At 42.7% G+C, this 16964-nt stretch overlaps 1 protein-coding gene across 1 annotated transcript; it reads right to left on the reverse strand.

Annotated features, from left to right (window-relative positions):
* Positions 1–19: 19 nt before the first annotated feature.
* LOC147056780 (lysyl oxidase homolog 4-like) lies at positions 20–15082 on the reverse strand. Its single transcript, XM_085912222.1, has 14 exons — positions 14815–15082; positions 14191–14741; positions 13593–13804; positions 9513–9551; positions 9234–9441; positions 8773–8953; positions 5811–5965; positions 5563–5730; positions 4990–5152; positions 4663–4906; positions 3847–3962; positions 3580–3716; positions 1151–1262; positions 20–735 (listed from the first exon to the last, which is right to left on the reverse strand). Exons 1-14 carry the CDS (start codon positions 15080–15082, stop codon positions 665–667), a joined length of 2625 nt encoding a protein of 874 aa, XP_085768348.1. The 3' UTR covers positions 20–664.
* Positions 15083–16964: the final 1882 nt, after the last annotated feature.

Genomic DNA, 16964 nt, shown 5'->3' on the forward strand with positions numbered 1-16964 from the left:
ACGGCGCACTATTGCGGTGCCTCCAGGTCTCATCTGATGTTACCACTGTTAAACAGGTGAACAAACAAGTAAATGATCTCTCAGAATAAAATTAACAATACAAAACACAGCCACGTACGGACAATGCCAACTCAAAAGTACAATAAAATCTGCATAAATTAGAGACCTAACATTGTTTCAGAGAGGTAATATAAAACTGTACATGACAATACATGTGCAATACATTACAATATTTATTCAAATAGGGCAAAATAGCACCATGGAGTTAAAAATATTGATTCTCATTCAAAATTAAAAAGCACACAGTAAAAAAAAAAAAAAAAAAAAAATGCATTTGTAATTGGAAAGTGAATGCAAGCAGACAGATATCACCTGTGTCAATGTGGGGCCTTCGTGTCTGTGTGTACTGTTATCATGATTTAGTCTTTGGAATTTAATTGGTTGGAAAATGAAAATTAGTCAACGTTTGGTACGATGCGTGCTTTCCTTTTTTTCTACTTTTCTCCTTTAATCATCTTGACTTGAACTGCCTCTCCTGATTTCCTTTCCAAATCCCCCTCGCCCTCTCATGTTTTCTTGTCTCTCAACCTCTTTGTCTTGTTGTGTTGAGGTGTACTGAGGAGTTGAATGGTTCTTCTGTCCCTATATTGGTGTCATCATCCATTCACAGGAAGTTATTGGTGATCTCACGCTGGTGGTCAAACAAGTCCTCGACATCAACACTGTAAGCGTCACCTGAGGAAACACGAGAAAAAACATGAGAGAAAATTACGGTTTGGCATCTCAATTAGATCTTCACTCTTTTCTCATCCCACATCTCATTTCCAATCTCCTTTTATATCATCTCATCCTCAACCACACCAGATTCCCAATCTCAGATCCATTACAATCTCCTCTCATCCTCAATCTCTTCTCATCCCCAATTTCATTTCATCACATCCCATCTCCTCTGATTCGTAATCTCACGTCATCTCATTCCCAATCGCATCCAATTTTATCCTCAATGTCATCTCAATTGATCCCTTATCTCATTTAATCCTTCATCTCATCTCATTCTCAATATCAGGTCCTCCTATAGCATAATGGCTCATCCCATCAAAATTCTCATCTCATTATATTTTATCCCCCCACTTATGCCATCTCATTTTACCTGCGTGGCATCCGAACATGTAAGCGCGTGCTCCATCATATTTGCACCGACAGCGGATCACATTGTTCTTGAAATCAGACTCAGCCATATCCAAAGACGGGTTGACCTCCACCTGTAAAGAAGGAACACGTTTGATTCCACAAATGCAAGTCACTCATAAGTCAACACATGTGCAAATAAGTCGTTGGTGATTGTGCCGCATATTTTTCAAAGACCTAAAACTGAATTCCCATAAAAATACAATCCAAGAGTATTTGTAGACATACAATGGGTGTGTCCTTTAATCTCAGCCTTTGGGCAATGGCTTGATTCCACTTTATTTGCTATAATTATATTCCTACTCCAGGCCTATAAAGCTGATGCAGCTTTTCCCCTCCCTGCAGCATTGGGGCCCTAAAGTGCCTCAAGGATCTTTTTAATAATGTAACAGAAAAAAAATAAATAAATTTGACAGTGAGGAAACAAGCAGCTATCCACGGGGGCGGCCTCTGAGGAGCCGCAGGATTATTGTTCTCTCTTTTTCTAAATAGTTCAAATTGGGGGTTAAAGAGATGGATGACATCATTTTCCACTGTTATCTATGTGCAGGAAACAAAAACAGCCGAGGGATGCAGATGACAGTTTTGGTTTAGATTGAAGTTACAGCCTGTCATTAGACTGTAGCCATGCTTGGTTGCCACGACTTGATGTTTTCCACCCTGTCTGCTGCTTGCTGCTATATGAGCAAAGCCCATACTGTAAATTAATATTCCCCATGCACACATCAAACAGATCATTTGACCACACACCACTTTTAATGTCTTGAAGTTGATGATATAACCAACATACATCACCTACTTAAACATAACCTACTTATTCGTATTATTCTGACCCAATGACCAAATTAGTCATCCAAGGATTTGAGCACACTTTTTGTTTTCATAGCACAGATTTTTTTTTTTTAATACGAATGTAAAAAGATCCTATTTTAGACATCAGTCGAGGCTGTCACTAGCTCTACTATATAGACAAGCAGAGATTGGATGGTAATTGACCATCAAGCCGCGGCAACGTGACTCATTGCGTCAAACAACAAAAGATCCTAAAATTGTCTGCCATTGCTGGTAAAAGCCACACCCAGCTGGTGGAAGGAAAAAACCTGAGCAAGCATCTGCAATCTCCCTCCCGCCTGCTCTCACTCCTTATAAAATTTACGGACAGCTGCCGGGGACACGTAGTCACAAATCTCTACTCTTAACGTCCCTACGTGGTTTGATGCCCAGCTGTCGCCATGTGTGCCATGCAGAAGGACGTGCGCATGTCTGATGAAAGCATCTCTGATAATGCAAACGCTTGGGAACTAATTAGAAACCATAAGCATCATCTATGTGGTGCCACTTAGCTTGCAGTCAAAAAATAGAACAAATGACAGAGCGGGAAAACAGATGAGTGGGCCGGCACAGTAGATTGGATGTTTAGGAACAGACAAGACCAACCGATTTGAACATAAAAAAAAAAAATTATGTGAACTGCTGAAAGTTTGTCCACTGGCCAAGAAGCTGCACTCTCTCACTAATAGCAGGTCTACTTTCTATATAAAGCCACATTAAATGTACTCGCCTTAAATACACACACCCACACCCTGACACAACATGCGTATGGCATACCTGAATGGGTGAATGCTTAGCCAAGAGCCACTTTGCTACAATTACAGTCGGTTATCGCTTTTATCCCACATGCGCTTGCAGATTTAAACGTCTGTGTTTCCCCTTTTTCCGCACACTTGCATGAAAATTGGCATTCATTTTGGGCGTATTTGCCACATGGCTGGGCTTTCACCCATCTATTCTATAAGGTTTAGATTTGAAGTTTGCAGTGAAGTTGGAGTGCACCACAACTGGACACATGAATGACTGGATAAATTCACTATAGTTCTGCTGAGGTTTTTTTTTTTTTTTTCAATATAATTTTTACTTTATTTGGTTTGTTTTTCAATTTTAGTTGTAGTTATTTTGTTATTTTTATTAGCTATAATAACCTATTTTGTTATTTTTATCAGCTATAATAACCTTACATCATACACACTGAACATATTTGACCATAAGGCACACTTTAAATGTCCACAAAAAGATGTCTGTGTACACGTGTGTGCCTTTAAGAGGCCGGGCCTGGTCAACTTGGGTGTAACATCAGCAGGCGTGAGCGTCTGGTTGCGAGCTGAGGCCAACAACAGCTCCTGCGTGAGTGTGTGCATTATGTTTAGATTTGACACAGTAAGTAGGTATATTGCAAAGAAAAAATAAATCAGATCTCTTAAAAATTTTGCAAACTCGATCTAGTTGGCCAACACATGCTCACACAGAAGTCCAAACTAAAAGTCCTGCTTACATTGAAACTTAAAAGAATGAAGTGACATGTTCCTGGAGGATATTTTTGAATGTAAAATTTACCTGGAAGACATATTCACCAGGTCTTACGTCTGTGATGTCAATCCACTGGCAATCAATGTCATGGCGGTAAGTATCCCAGCAGCCAATTGAGATGCCTTGTTGTCCCATGTTGTAGCAGGAATACCGCTTGTAGAGACCTGGGAGTCAAAATAAATAATATCACGTGGATGCCCTCTACAGGCAACACCATTGGATAGTTTTGATGTGATGTCTTTTGAAATGATTGACCATTGCTTTGTCATTTGAATTTGAAATGAATTGTCTGACCATCAGGGCAGTAGGTGTCCTCCAGACAGAAGCTGGCTTTGTGCCCCTCAGCCACTCTGGTTCCATTGAGGGTCAGAAGATCGTAGTGAGTAAACACCTCAATGCTGTGGTAGTGCCTAAGAAATGGGAGTGGGATACATTTGATTCATGAAGACAGCTACAATAGTGGGAATGCTTATAGAATTCTGTAATTTACTAGAACGTTCTTCAACGGATTCAATGAAATACAATTTGATCAGGATGGGTGAATTTAATGCTTTTCATCACGATAATTTGTGTTGCGGTGCACAATTAACTCCTTTGTTATGTTATTCTTTTGTCTGAACCAAAACATTGTTTCTCAACATTCGATTTGATTTGAGCTTTGGAGTTTCAAATTCGAAATAGTAGAGTAAGGATAAACTCTGTGATGCAGTTACAAAGGCGTCACACAGCGGGTTGTTTATTTGTTTTCTGTCTCTCTGTCTCTCGTTATAGAACCATTCCCGCAAGAAGCACAAGTAAATATGGGAAACCAAACCAATGTGCTGGCTGGTTGGTTGGTTGGGGAGGTAGTGATTGAGGCTGGAAGAAACTCTGAGCTCTGCATGCCTCTTTTGTTTTAGAACATAAAACCTCAGCAGCTGAGTAAAGAAATCAAGCTGCTCTGTCAGTTTTAGCACTCATATTAACAAACAAGTCTGATATAATACAGATATTTCAGCTGCTGTCGATACCAATATCGATATATCAACCGGGATTTTTTTTTTAAGTATGTACTTGATCAATGTGACAATATGACCCATATGGGTTACATGATGATAAAAGACAACATACCTGTGACACTGATGCCAAATCCAATTCTCCCTGGAAGCCCGAGGTTGGAAATCAGCACGGCCATTGTTCATGATACGGGTGGAGAACCTCAGCAGACGGCGGTGTCCGTAAGGCCAGTTCATCCTGGCAGCAGAAGAGGAGAGGCAATTCTCCTCATTGGCACAGGTGAGCAGGTGAAGAGGCCTGTCCTCCAGGTAAGATGACTCCTGGAGCAGCTGGGCATCCACAACCAGGTCGGGAGCAGCTGTCAGGGTAGACAAGGGGGAGTTGCAAGTCATTGCACACAAATGTCCACCTCCCAAGCTTGTGTTTTTTTTTTTTGCTCACTCTCAGCACAGGTAACTCCAGCAGCTCTGCCATCTCCACCTCTGGGACAGTAAACGTGTGCGTTTTTGCGACACTGCTGGATGGACAGCTCAGAACCCACACAGTGACTTCCACTTAAAACCACATCACTGGCATCACTGGATCCCGGCCAGTACCAAGTCTCCTGGACACACATGGGAGGGGAATATTTTTGCACAGTTGATGGCTTTGTCTCCTTTCATACTTCAAGCCCTCTTTTCTTTTTTTTAACAGAATCTGTCAGTACATATGATCACATTTGATACTTTTTGGACCATTTAAATCCCAACATAACCACTCTGCCCTTTCCATGCACATGCTTATTTTCAGCTTGCTTTTCCTGAGAATTTTTTTGTCGATTTCTCTTTGCCTTACTTTGCCTCTTTTATTTTCAGAGCGCCTGAAGTGGACTTTGGAGAAGCCTATAATTACCTCAGGCCTCGATAATAACACAGCACAGGCACACAAACAGCAGCCCAGAGGCAAGGCAAAAGGAAAAACACCAAGAAAAGAAGGAGGAGCCCAAATATGATGCATATTGATGTCGCTGATCACCTGGTGAGCACTGGCGGCGAAACCCAAGCCAAGCTGTCGGCACACCACCATTGCCTCGTTGATGCCCCAGTTCTCGCTGCAGATGGAGCCCCAGCGCTTCACTCCTCCGACCTCTATCAACACCTCCACGCGACCTTCGCCTTTGTCTCTGCCTCCAGCAAGTCTCACCTGACGGCAAAAAGTTTGTTTTGTGTGATTTTCACGCTGTCATAAATTGCCCGTGTGGAACTTGTGGACACATTTCTTACAGTGGTCTGCGTGCCAGTGTTGGGGACATTGCAACGAACCGCCGCATCCTGGTTGTGCTTGACGGTGTACAGGGGAACCGGTTTGGATTGACATTCTGTTAGGGACCTCTCTCTGCCTGTGCACTGGACACTGTTCATGTGGATGGGACCGGAACCTAGGATGGCAAAATTACAGACAGTGTTGGAACTTTTATGAAACAAAAAACAGGAATTCAAACTAAATGTATCCCGGGAATGTGCAAAACCGCTGCTTAGTTTATGGCACATAACTTACTACATTGGAATGTGTGACTGCTGCCTGTTATTTTTCAAGCAGTGTACATATGAAGAGCTGCTTTCCAAAACACTATAAATCAATTTAGATCCTCCTGAAAATAACATTGAGCCAGACTTATACAAATAGTTTGACCACCTTTCATTTGATTACGTTATAAGAATTCATTTGCTCAGTCTGAGCAACAAACTGTCACGCCCTCGGCCGCACCCCTTTCGTTAACGTAACGTCTGTCACCTGCTTCAGCTTGTTACATTTGTTACCTTGTCTATTTAAGCCCTGCCCGTGCCGACTGTTGCGCCCGTTCTTGGCCGGGCCCGGTGGTCATGTTCTTGTCGTCTGGTTTTTCCTCGGTCTGTCTGGAGGCTCACGGTCAGAATTTTAACCTCTTCTAAATGTCGGTCGGTCGGTCGGTCTGTTTGCTGGCCGTGAGTCTCTATCCCGTTTGTGTCTTTGTTTCCCCACCTGACTACCTTTTGCCTCAATAGGTCCAAGCTGAATTTGGTCACCCTGTTCCACTCATTCCTGACACAAACAATCACGGCGGTTTGTATCTAACAAAATGGCAGCTATCCATCGGAGAATAAAGTCAAAAATAGTCTAACTCTACAGATGAGTATTGTGAGTCATGCTCAGTCCTGTGATGTGGCTCATGCAACGGGCCCTTTGAGAGCGAGAGAAAGCCACTTTTGTCCTTTTATTACTGCACACTCCATTCTGCTCGCCACAGCCAAAAATCTCTGAATTTGCTGAAGTCTGCGAAGGTGTATGAGGCCAAAGTTTTATTAAGCTCTATATTTTTTTCTCTCAAATAGCCAATGATGTCACCAACCTTGAATCAGGTCACTTCTCAAACTGCACCACCCAGGAGCCCTCCCAGAACGCCAGCAAGACCCAGACCACTCCCCTGTGTTTGTTCAACACGGCTAAATTTGCCTGAACTAGAACTATTTCAACCCGCAATGCTCTGCTGTGACATTTACCATCATCATTATTTCGACATACCACAAGCACGGCACCTACTTTAAGAACCCTAAAAGGTTTCCATGAATGACTTCATTAAGGCAAGTGGAGAGAAGGAAATGCAAGCCACCCTTGTGGGTCATGCCGCTGTATGTTCTCATTTGGCCAGAAAGATAATGGCAGGAAATGAATTTAATTGCAGCTGAAGTAGGGCGAGAAAAGTGGACAGTAACCCAGCTTGTGAAAGTCAGACCCTTTTGTTTAAAAAAAAACAAAAAAAACCTCCATTTGACAGTTTTAGTTAGAAAACTACATGGTAGTGTTTCCAGGGCCACAACCGAAGCAGAATCTAGAAAACGTAGCCCATTGTGAGCTCCTGGTCATGGGTAGATTCAGTCGACCATTAGCCTTTGCGTCAGAGTTCATTTCTCTGTTTGCGTCTACAATTCTGGGATTATTATTATTTTGGCAGACTGCGTAAAAATGGGTGTAACTTTCTTTTCGTGCCAGCGCAAGGCTATTCTCATGTGTTTGGGGCCGTGTTGCACCCATCTGGGTGTTTCGGTGCATGGGCTCTTTGGCCTTGGCACCAACACATCCCTCTGTCAATCAATTTTAGACTGGCTGAAAGGAGGTCTATTTTGTAGTGCAGGTGGTCTCATGCAATTTTGGTGTATTTGAGATGGAGATTGGACAAATTTGGCCCGCCATTGATGCGCATGTAAGATGGACGTCACAGCGTTTCAATTGGTCATTGGAATTTTTAGTGCTCTGCGCTCCCAAGCTAGCAGTTCGGGTTCGATCCTGAAATTGAGTGGCTTTCTGTTTTCGCAATGTTGGACACAATTGGGCGTGCGCTATGACAGCTGTGAATGTGCTTCAAATGAGTGATGCTGCAAGCGTTGGCTGGACTGAAAAGTCTACTTCCATCCCACAACAGCGTGCAATTGCCCCTTTACACCTAATCCTATTGGCGCAAAATCTAGCAAAATACCATATGAAAAAAAATAAAAATAAAATAAAAACTCCACCCATGTGCTCACTTACGCTAGACTTGTGCCTGGCACAAAAATAGTTTAAATTTAGTCTGACCTTGTTCTCATGGGACTTTAGTCAACTGTCATAATAAAAGTAATGAACTGTAATTAGTCGAAAAACAACATATTTTGGGATTGCTTCAATCTTTTTCTTGAAATTAATGAAAGAAAATAATATGGCCAAGCTTTCACGCCCTAACCACTTTCAAATTATGGACAAATACAGTGTCAACAGCAGAGCATGTGTGCCAGTGACATTCACGATGCAATGATAGTTGGCATTCGTTTAATCCCGTGCTTTATACACAGAAGTGCTTTGATATATTCAAGGATATTTACAAATAACTCAAGAAACTTGTCTGACTTAAATGGTTTTAAAGTCACTCAGCACACCGATTAGCACTGTGGCATCAAAGGAGGAATATTCTTAAATCTTGGCTTTGCTCAGTTCTTTCCTCCCACAAATCCTAAAATGTGCTTGCTGGGTTTAGCGAAGCCTCTCATTTGTCCATATAAGTGTGAACGTAACTGAAAAGGATTATCGGAATCAGATTGGATGGATGGACTTCAAATTCCTTGTAATCCTGCAATAACGGATGTGGAAAGCAGAAGATCTGTGTTTTGTAATGAGGTGCTTCCATACTTGAAGTGTGACACAGTGTACAATTAATTGTCTGTCTGGTCTCACCCTCTCCCAGATGAGCCTTGGTCAGGGCCTCCTTGGCTGTTCCAAAGCCCAGCTCTCTGCAGACAATGCTTGCGTCGGTGATGTCCCACAGGTGGTCTGCCACGGTGCCCCACTTGCCCTCTTGCAGAACCTCCACACGACCCTCCCCAAGGCGAGGCCCCGCCTTGAGACGCACATTGGTCTGGTAGGAAAAGGAGAACGAGTCAACATTTGCTCTTTTAAAGCATGTTTGAATGCTTTTTATTTTAGAATGTTGAGTTTTCCATCTTCATTCTTCAGTTCATTTTATTTTGGTCTTTGCATTTTCCTTCTCAAACCTCTTTGTGGTTTTACCCAAAGGCAAAACATGTTTTGACTCAATAGAGGATCACTTCTACGAGGGTGTTATACTTTTCAAATGGAATGAACTATTCACATTTTAAAGATAGCAATGAGAAGGCGATGAGGCACCCCGCACTGACCGACATAGTGTGTGTTGTGTGTCTTCGGCCGTTACGCGCAAACTGTGCTCCAGGTACACAACGGACGACGGCGTGCATGCCCCCCGGGCATGGTCCGTCTCTCCTGCGGAGAGCCGACTGGGCCTGGCACTGGGACAAGGAGACCTCCACTCCCTGACACTGAACTCTCTCCACCCAGTAGGCCTTCTTGGTGATCTGTGTCCTCAGTCTGAGAAGGAATGATGGATGTAAAATGCAGGTATGTGTGAATGCTGCATTTTGTTTGAGAACACGCTTTACCTGGATGATGGATCTGCGAGTTTGGAGTCCCACAGTTTCCTGAAAGACAACAGCATTGAAATGAAACTTTGAAAGCTCTTTAACTGCTCAATATGATATGAAACGCACACAAGCATACAGAGTCTGAGCTACTTCCTGGATTTTACATGACTCCTCTCAATCATCCTTGTTTGGTTCTTAAAATACAAACAACCTTTTGGGCTCATCTGTATTTGTGGATGAAGTGAAATATTTCTCCTTCAAATGTTTCCTGTCATGCATTTTTAGTTTGGTCATACATGGTATTTATCTTTATAGAGGGATGTCTGGGACATCTGTGTGGGATTTCAAAATGTGCAGATATGAATAGGCTACATCAATCTTGAAGTCAGAAAAACATTGTACATGTTCTTATGCTGTACATATCCACACATCTTATATTCATTTTTTTTTTTTACTTATATTGGGGGAAATTTAGTCCAACATGCACATTGAGCTAAAAATGTCAAGTGTGGAAAAAGAGAACACTAGAGATATAAAAAGTTTCCCAAGCCAGAGAGGGCCTGGAAAGTGTCATTTTGTCACGCACACTCACACCAAACCACTTGCATCAACCAAGGCGACCACAAGCAGGTGCAGCCTTCACGGACACCCTTTGTGAATTCAGTGAGTCAGAACAGACACAAGTGTATACTTCAAGAGAGCAAGTTGGTTACCTGCACCACCAGACCAGTGATGCAAATGTAAATATTGGGCAAACTAAAGTGGGAGATGGATCGGGGACTGTTACTAAATCAGGAATTTCGATGCAGACAAACTCTTGTGATGCTGTGATGTTTTTGGCACCTTGATACATGTGTTGTTGTTTTTGCAGAGCTATAATGAGCATATGTAATTATTAGACTGTCAGAGCAAAATATGAAAAAATAATAATTGCAGGTCATCGTGTTTGCGCATTAGCACGGGTTTGTTTTGTCTTTTCAGTGCCCCGTGATTGGCTGGCTGGCAACCAGTCCAGGTTGTACCCCATGACTAGCCTAAAGTCAGCTAGGTAGGTTTTAATTTGGTCATGTTTTTTCATGTGTCGCCTTTTCATGTTTTGAGTTTGGTTTCATGTTTACTTTTTGTGTCAATCTATTCTCTCAGTCTGGTTCTTTGGTGTTACTCGTTGTCTCATCAGCTTGTTTGTATTTAGTTCCCTGTTGCCATCTGAGTCTATTCCCAGTTTAGATTTGTTATTTTGTGTGTTGGACTTTGTTGATTTAGTTTGTTTTTTATTCCAAGTGCCTTATATGTCTACTTTTTGCGTGTTTTGTCATTAAAGTCCTGTTTTTCAGTGCAACATTGCTTTTCAGTTCTCAGTCATGCACATCCTTGACATCAGGGCATCCTAACACTAATGCGAGGTTTCACAAAATAGATTGATGGATGTTTGCGCATTATTTATTGGTGGATAATTCACTAATGTATTGTCATTATATTTTGGGTGGATGAGGGTTTCCAGACATACCATTATAACTCAAACAGTAAAAATAAACTCCTGTAGCAAGACTCCCACTCAAGGGTACCCCGCTTGATCCATAACGCCCACCTCTACAAATTACTTTTGTATTTTTGGTGCTCACGACATCAATATCTAAAATGCACCATTCTATACTGACAAAATTATTCGCCAGAGAAGTTAATTTATTCGGCCAACACAGTGAGCGATGGGCCAAGACTTTTGCACAGCAAGGACTTTTGTTTCATGCTACTTAGGAAGACTTTTTTTTTTTGCTGCTGAAGACGTTTCATAACCTGGTAGTTGAGGAACAATTTAGGCAATGGGGGGGGTGTTAGTTCACGGGGTTCTGAAGGCTGAGGTTAGTGGGGAGGAGGAGGTGAGAGTCACCCGTATAATTGTCTGCTGTGCTTGGCAGTGTCTGCCGTGCGGTCGACTCCAGCAGTAGCATGTTGGTTCACACACACACCAGACGTGGAAATATGCACGTACATATCAGCTTTCTCTTCGTCGCCGCCTCTTTAAAAAGCCTTTAAAGCGACATGGTTACAAAGTGTCATGACTGTGTGCCTGGAAACAAGAGGCTGGTGATGTAAGATTCTCTCTGAACTTTTAATAGGATTTACCCAACCTCAGAAAAGTCACACTATTTTGGGTTCAAGTCTCGATATATTCCGTGTGGTCATCTTTGTCAAGTAGGCGATTTGAAGTGAAGGAGGTAAACGACAACATCAACAACAAAGTGTTTTTTTTTAGTTCTTAACTTGAAGAAAACTGGCTGCAGTATTCCTTTATGCAAGCCCGACCACACAATTCCAAAAGCAAGATTGGAAAGAGCAGCTCAGTGTCAGAAGAGAAAAAAAATAACCTGTTATTATGTTGTGCTAGTATGAAGCTGCCTGAAAGGAACAATTGGCAGAGTCAAGTGATGGCAGGTCTGACTGACTCCATGCGCACATGCACCAGAGACAGAGCAAACTCACAAAGGGTTTCTTAATCACGCCCTTTTTACAGAACGTTAAACTTCACATAATTCACATCAAAGAGAGAATACAAGATCGAAAAGCCAAAAGGAGAGAAGTTGGGGAATTGAGTGGCTTCCCACTTTTTTTTTTGTGAGAATCGCAAGGTTGCCGGGTTATCAAATTAAGACCAAATCCACCACAAAACGAGAAAAAGAAAACTGTAACTTCCAAGCGTCCAAAGTCAAATACAACGCATAAATTAGTGAGTCACAAGCCCTCAAAATTCGGAGTGTCAGAGGGATCATTGTCGCTGTATTGGTGAAACACATCAAAGTTTGAAGCCTCAAGCAAATATTGATCTCAAATAACTTGACCAACTTGACCAGAAGTCATCACAAGACTCATTTGAGTTATTTGCTCCAAAACAAAGTTAGCTTTTCAAGAAAGTCTTACTTTAGCAGTTTCTTCCCGGGCGACCTGACACCTTGCAACAACGTTCTCCTTGAAAAGCGCCTTGAGGGGTATTTAGCAACTCAGTCAGACAGCTAACAAATGAAAACAATAGAACTGAAGGATTGACTACTGTATGTAACTTATATTTCAAATTCATCATCACATTTATGTTCAATTTTTTTAATATTCACTTATTGTGAAATTGGATGAATGAAGCAGACCAACATTGTCATCATGATGAATCATTTCATCAGATCCGTCCATCTATTTCCTATGCAGCTTATGTTAATTAAAGAGTGAGCTGATCATTTGATAGTTATTTGCCTTTGGTGCTAGACAAGACTCCAGCGTGTGTCCTATTGGCAAGCTGCTGAGCAATTCAAGGACAAGGGGTAATTATTGGCGACAGATGGCACCGTGCAAAGAGGCGGTCAGTCTAGTTGTGCTTCGAGCCAGGCTCGAAAAAGACGTCTGTGGGCAGCCACACAGAGGACCGACTGGCTGGCACGTGGATTTGTGTGCATACATGCATTTGGTTGCTCTTGTAAGATGAAGGTGATGGTTTTGGATTTGTGTGAGGGAAGCAAAAGGGCTGATCTTAGAAAAGTTGTGTTCACGAGGATTAAATTTACCTACGAAGCAGACATTTGCAAATAAGAGCTTTTTGTTTCCTCTTTGTCAATACAAGCTCAAGTTTTTAATGTCGTTCCTAGCCCACTGCAGATTTTCTGTTAATTCTGAGTAACATTTTAAAACATGACAAATGACATTTTAATGGCAGACTTTTTCTTGTAGGGCATAACAAGAATGTTTTTCACTTTCAAACAGTCAACATCACACTCCCTTGGATTCTTATCAAGGCCTGCATTGAGGCCCAGTCAGCTATTGGGCCAGACAGTCTTGGTGGACAGTTGGCTTTAGCTAATGCCACAGGGGACGAGTAATGCCAAGTGTGGTCGTACTAACGGTAGCAGTTGTGGTCACCATCCCGGAGACGGATGGAAAGCGATTCAGGCTCGTCCGCAAAAGGAAGTGTCTACGACCACACTTTTCCATCCCTTTCATAGCCTGTGTCGGTGTGTGTCTGTCTGTGCACGTGCCTGCTCGCTCTCTCGCTCACACACACACACACACACACACACACACACACACACACACACACACACACACCGACTCACTCACCTGTAGGCATTTTGATCAAAAGTCTCTGCAGAAGGGAATCCCAACATGCCGCAGACGACGCGGCTGCTGCTGAGGTCCCAGCCGTTACTACACACATGACGCCATTTCCCAGCGTGCTTCACTTCCAGCACTCCCTCGGTCACCAGACCGCCGCGGCTGCCGGACAGCACGGGCCTTAGACGGGCTTCGGCCAGCTGAATGCTGTCACCGCTCTGAAAACATAAAAAGCTTGACTTTTCATCTTCAGTAAAGGTTTTTAATCAGAAAGGGATTTGGGGTCTTGGAGAACTAAAATGGGACCATGCAGTTGAAAGAAGTTAAACACATGATGATTTCTCACTTGTCTGTAATGATAGATAAGCTGCATAAACTTTAAGTGAACCACTGTGTGCTCAAGAAGTTGCCGGATTCTAGATCTCCTGAAATAGGCTTACAGGAGTCATTCATTTCTGTCCCTCTCTAGAACAATCTACAGTAATAAACCCCATGGGTAGAATTAGTGAGATGTAATATACCCCTGAAATATTACCATCATCCCACTGATGCTACCCAAAATGTACAATTTTTGAAGAGACTATGTATACACGGTATGTTTTACCTGGATGTACTGAGTATCCGACTCCAGTCCCACGTCGGGATAAACAGGGTCAGGTTCGATATGGTTCCCATTGTACGGCTGTTGCCTCTCGGGCTCGGGCGGGGAATACGTCTGCCTATTGGACTGTCTCTCGGGCTGGCGTCTCGGCGCAGGTGGTCCTCTCCTTGGCGTCTCCTCCTCCTGCCTTTCAGTGGTGCTGGCTGCTGGCTGTGAATTTGTTGGCCCTCTATATCTTCGTGGGATCTGTATCTCGTGGCCGTTCTCCTGCGGTGAGATTCTATTGCGGCGTGAAGACGGAAGGTTGCGGTTCAGGGCGATTTCGTGGCCTCGACTGAGGGAAGATGAGACCGGCTGCTGCGGGGTTCTCTGTCTAGGTTGTCTCGGCTCATGTGTGGAGGAGGGAGAGGTTTCGCCGTGGCTTCTTCCTGGGGTACAAATGATCCCCAGGTCCTCAGCATGGGTGCAGTCATGGACTCCCCAACCATTGGAGCCGCATTCTGCAATCGAACGCTCGTGGCCTCTGCAGTTGACATTATCCAACCAGATTTTACCTGGACGACAGAGCACGGAGATTTTTACACACCAAGTGGATGGGAAAAGTACTCAACGCTGGGGAGAACTTACCTTGTCCTTGACCAAAATTGCTACTGTGTGCCCAAGTCAAACTGCTTTGGAAGCCCAGCTGTCTGCACACCACATTAGCCAGGTTGAGATCCACCTGGTCGTCACATACAGTTCCCCAGGCGCCATTGTAGAAGACTTCCAGGCGCCCTTCGTTGGCATCGCGGCGGCCTGTACCCGCAAGCCGCACTTTCACCTCTTGTGCAGGTAGCTCAGAGGGGTAGAGAAGCAGCAGCAGGAGGACAGTGGATAGGGAGCTGAGGAACAGCATCCTGGAATGATGGTTAGGAAACAGAAGCAGTGTCGCTTTAGGTGAAGACTTGTGGAATGCAAAGGAGCTGCTTCAGAATAAAAGACACCACAAAATTCCTTTCAATCATACAAAGTCTGATTGACATTCCTTCCTTTGACAGAGCATATAATTAGAAATGACTCCTCTTTCCCTAATGTGGCGTTCTGAGTTTTATAGGTGGGTTTATTTGGAATGTTTATTGATTCTCAAAGTGAGAACTTTGAGAAATGGTTCAAAAAACAGTCTAAATAAATTGGGGGCAAACATGGCTAAAAGTAGCCCCTCTATCTAGCCAAAGAAAATGTTGGCTTTCCACAAACCCCAAAGTTTGGCTGCATGCATTCCGCCAGCAGACACAAAAGCAAACAAACACCACTGTAAAAATGTTGTCAACAGCAGGTATGCATCTTTCAGACATTTTCTGAAGAAGCAATTATGAATCATTCTTCTAATATGCTCACAGTTAGATCATTAAGACCTGACAGAAGCATCATTCAAAATGTTTGTTTCTGGGTTGCCCTTGTTGCTGCAATGTGGAAATATGAATTCAGGAGAAATCAATTTAAGAGCAGATAGATAAAGAGAAACACAAAAATGAAATCAAGAAGAGAGATGGATGAAGATGCACTCACCTATCTGTTGTTTTCAGCCTGGAGTCGCTGGGGGCAAAGGAGCGAGGGAGCAATGGATGAAAAAAGCAATGACTTTTGCTCCTTCTGTCTCTCTATCCCCCACATTTCCCTCCCTCTTTTCCCTTTTTTGTCACTCCCTCAAATGGCCTTTTTTTTTTATATCTCCCTCCCATTTTGCTCATTAAACTTATTCTCATATATTCCATCGAAATATCTGACACGGAAACAAATCAAACAAATGTTTTCTGTATGTGCATATGTGATATGTAATATTACCATCAATTAAATCTTTTTCCATATTGTATGTATATTATTGCATTTGACCACAGGAAGCAGAAGGGTCCTCCCACTTTCTCGGAATGGTCACATGGTCTGAGTACACGTGAGTGTGTTAACTTACACAAGTCCATGTTTTGTAACATTTCTCCAGCACTCTTATATGGACTGCTTCAATCAGACTAAATCACTCAGGTGACAAGTTAAATGCTGCTTTACTACCCGGTTATTTATCACACACAATGACGAAAACACAAGGTCCAAAGACACACAATGTAAACAGAGACACACTAGTCATGCATTGGTGGTGGAGGCATGGTGAGATGTTCTCACCAAAACCAATTCCACCCCTTTACATGAAGTTAAGATTTATAAGTTCTTGAGTCGTGGCACACCCTCAACTGATGTAAACCCTTCAAATAGAGTTTGGTCTCTCATTGAGCCATTGGGTGACAACTTCACCAAATGGTGTAAAATAGTCATGCTTTTGCAGACATGCCGTGTCCAATTGTTCTTTGAATTTGTATGCAGGGATAAATTGATAACATCTAAGTTCAATGTAGTTACAATTACACAACACTGCAGCAAAAAAGTCACGTAACACATAATTCTGTCTGACGTGTCAACTGAAAAATTCTGCTGATCTTGAATGTTGAATCTCAGACGGAATTTGTTTTGAATTTGCCAGGAAATTATGCCAATTAAATGGATCATTTTTCAATTTGGACACATCTCTACACTCTTCAGTGAACCCGCAATCGGATGAAATCCCGTGTGAGGCGGTTTAGGAAAATGAGGCTCAAGCGCTCCCTCTAGTGTAATCAATAATGTCGTCAATAATTGCCGCTTTAAATCGATAGCAAATAGGCTTCACTTTTAGACGCGGCTCAGTTTATCCAACACAAAGAAAGCAACGAGATAAATATCCAGCAGATGACACCAGACATTAACAT

The sequence above is a fragment of the Syngnathus leptorhynchus genome, chromosome 5, assembly GCF_054491065.1.
Source record: "Syngnathus leptorhynchus isolate UIUO chromosome 5, UIUO_Slep, whole genome shotgun sequence".
Lineage (NCBI taxonomy): Eukaryota > Metazoa > Chordata > Actinopteri > Syngnathiformes > Syngnathidae > Syngnathus > Syngnathus leptorhynchus.

Excerpts from the sequence above, each read along its gene's own strand:
- LOC147056780 (XM_085912222.1), bottom strand. The coding sequence starts at position 15,082 with ATGCTGTTCCTCAGCTCCCTATCCACTGTCCTCCTGCTGCTGCTTCTC. Across the intron at positions 9,552-13,592 it reads TTTGATCAAAATGCCTACAG|GAAACTGTGGGACTCCAAAC; the intron begins GTGAGTGAGTCG and ends GTTGTCTTTCAG. Across the intron at positions 3,963-4,662 it reads ATTTGGCATCAGTGTCACAG|GCACTACCACAGCATTGAGG; the intron begins GTATGTTGTCTT and ends CCCATTTCTTAG.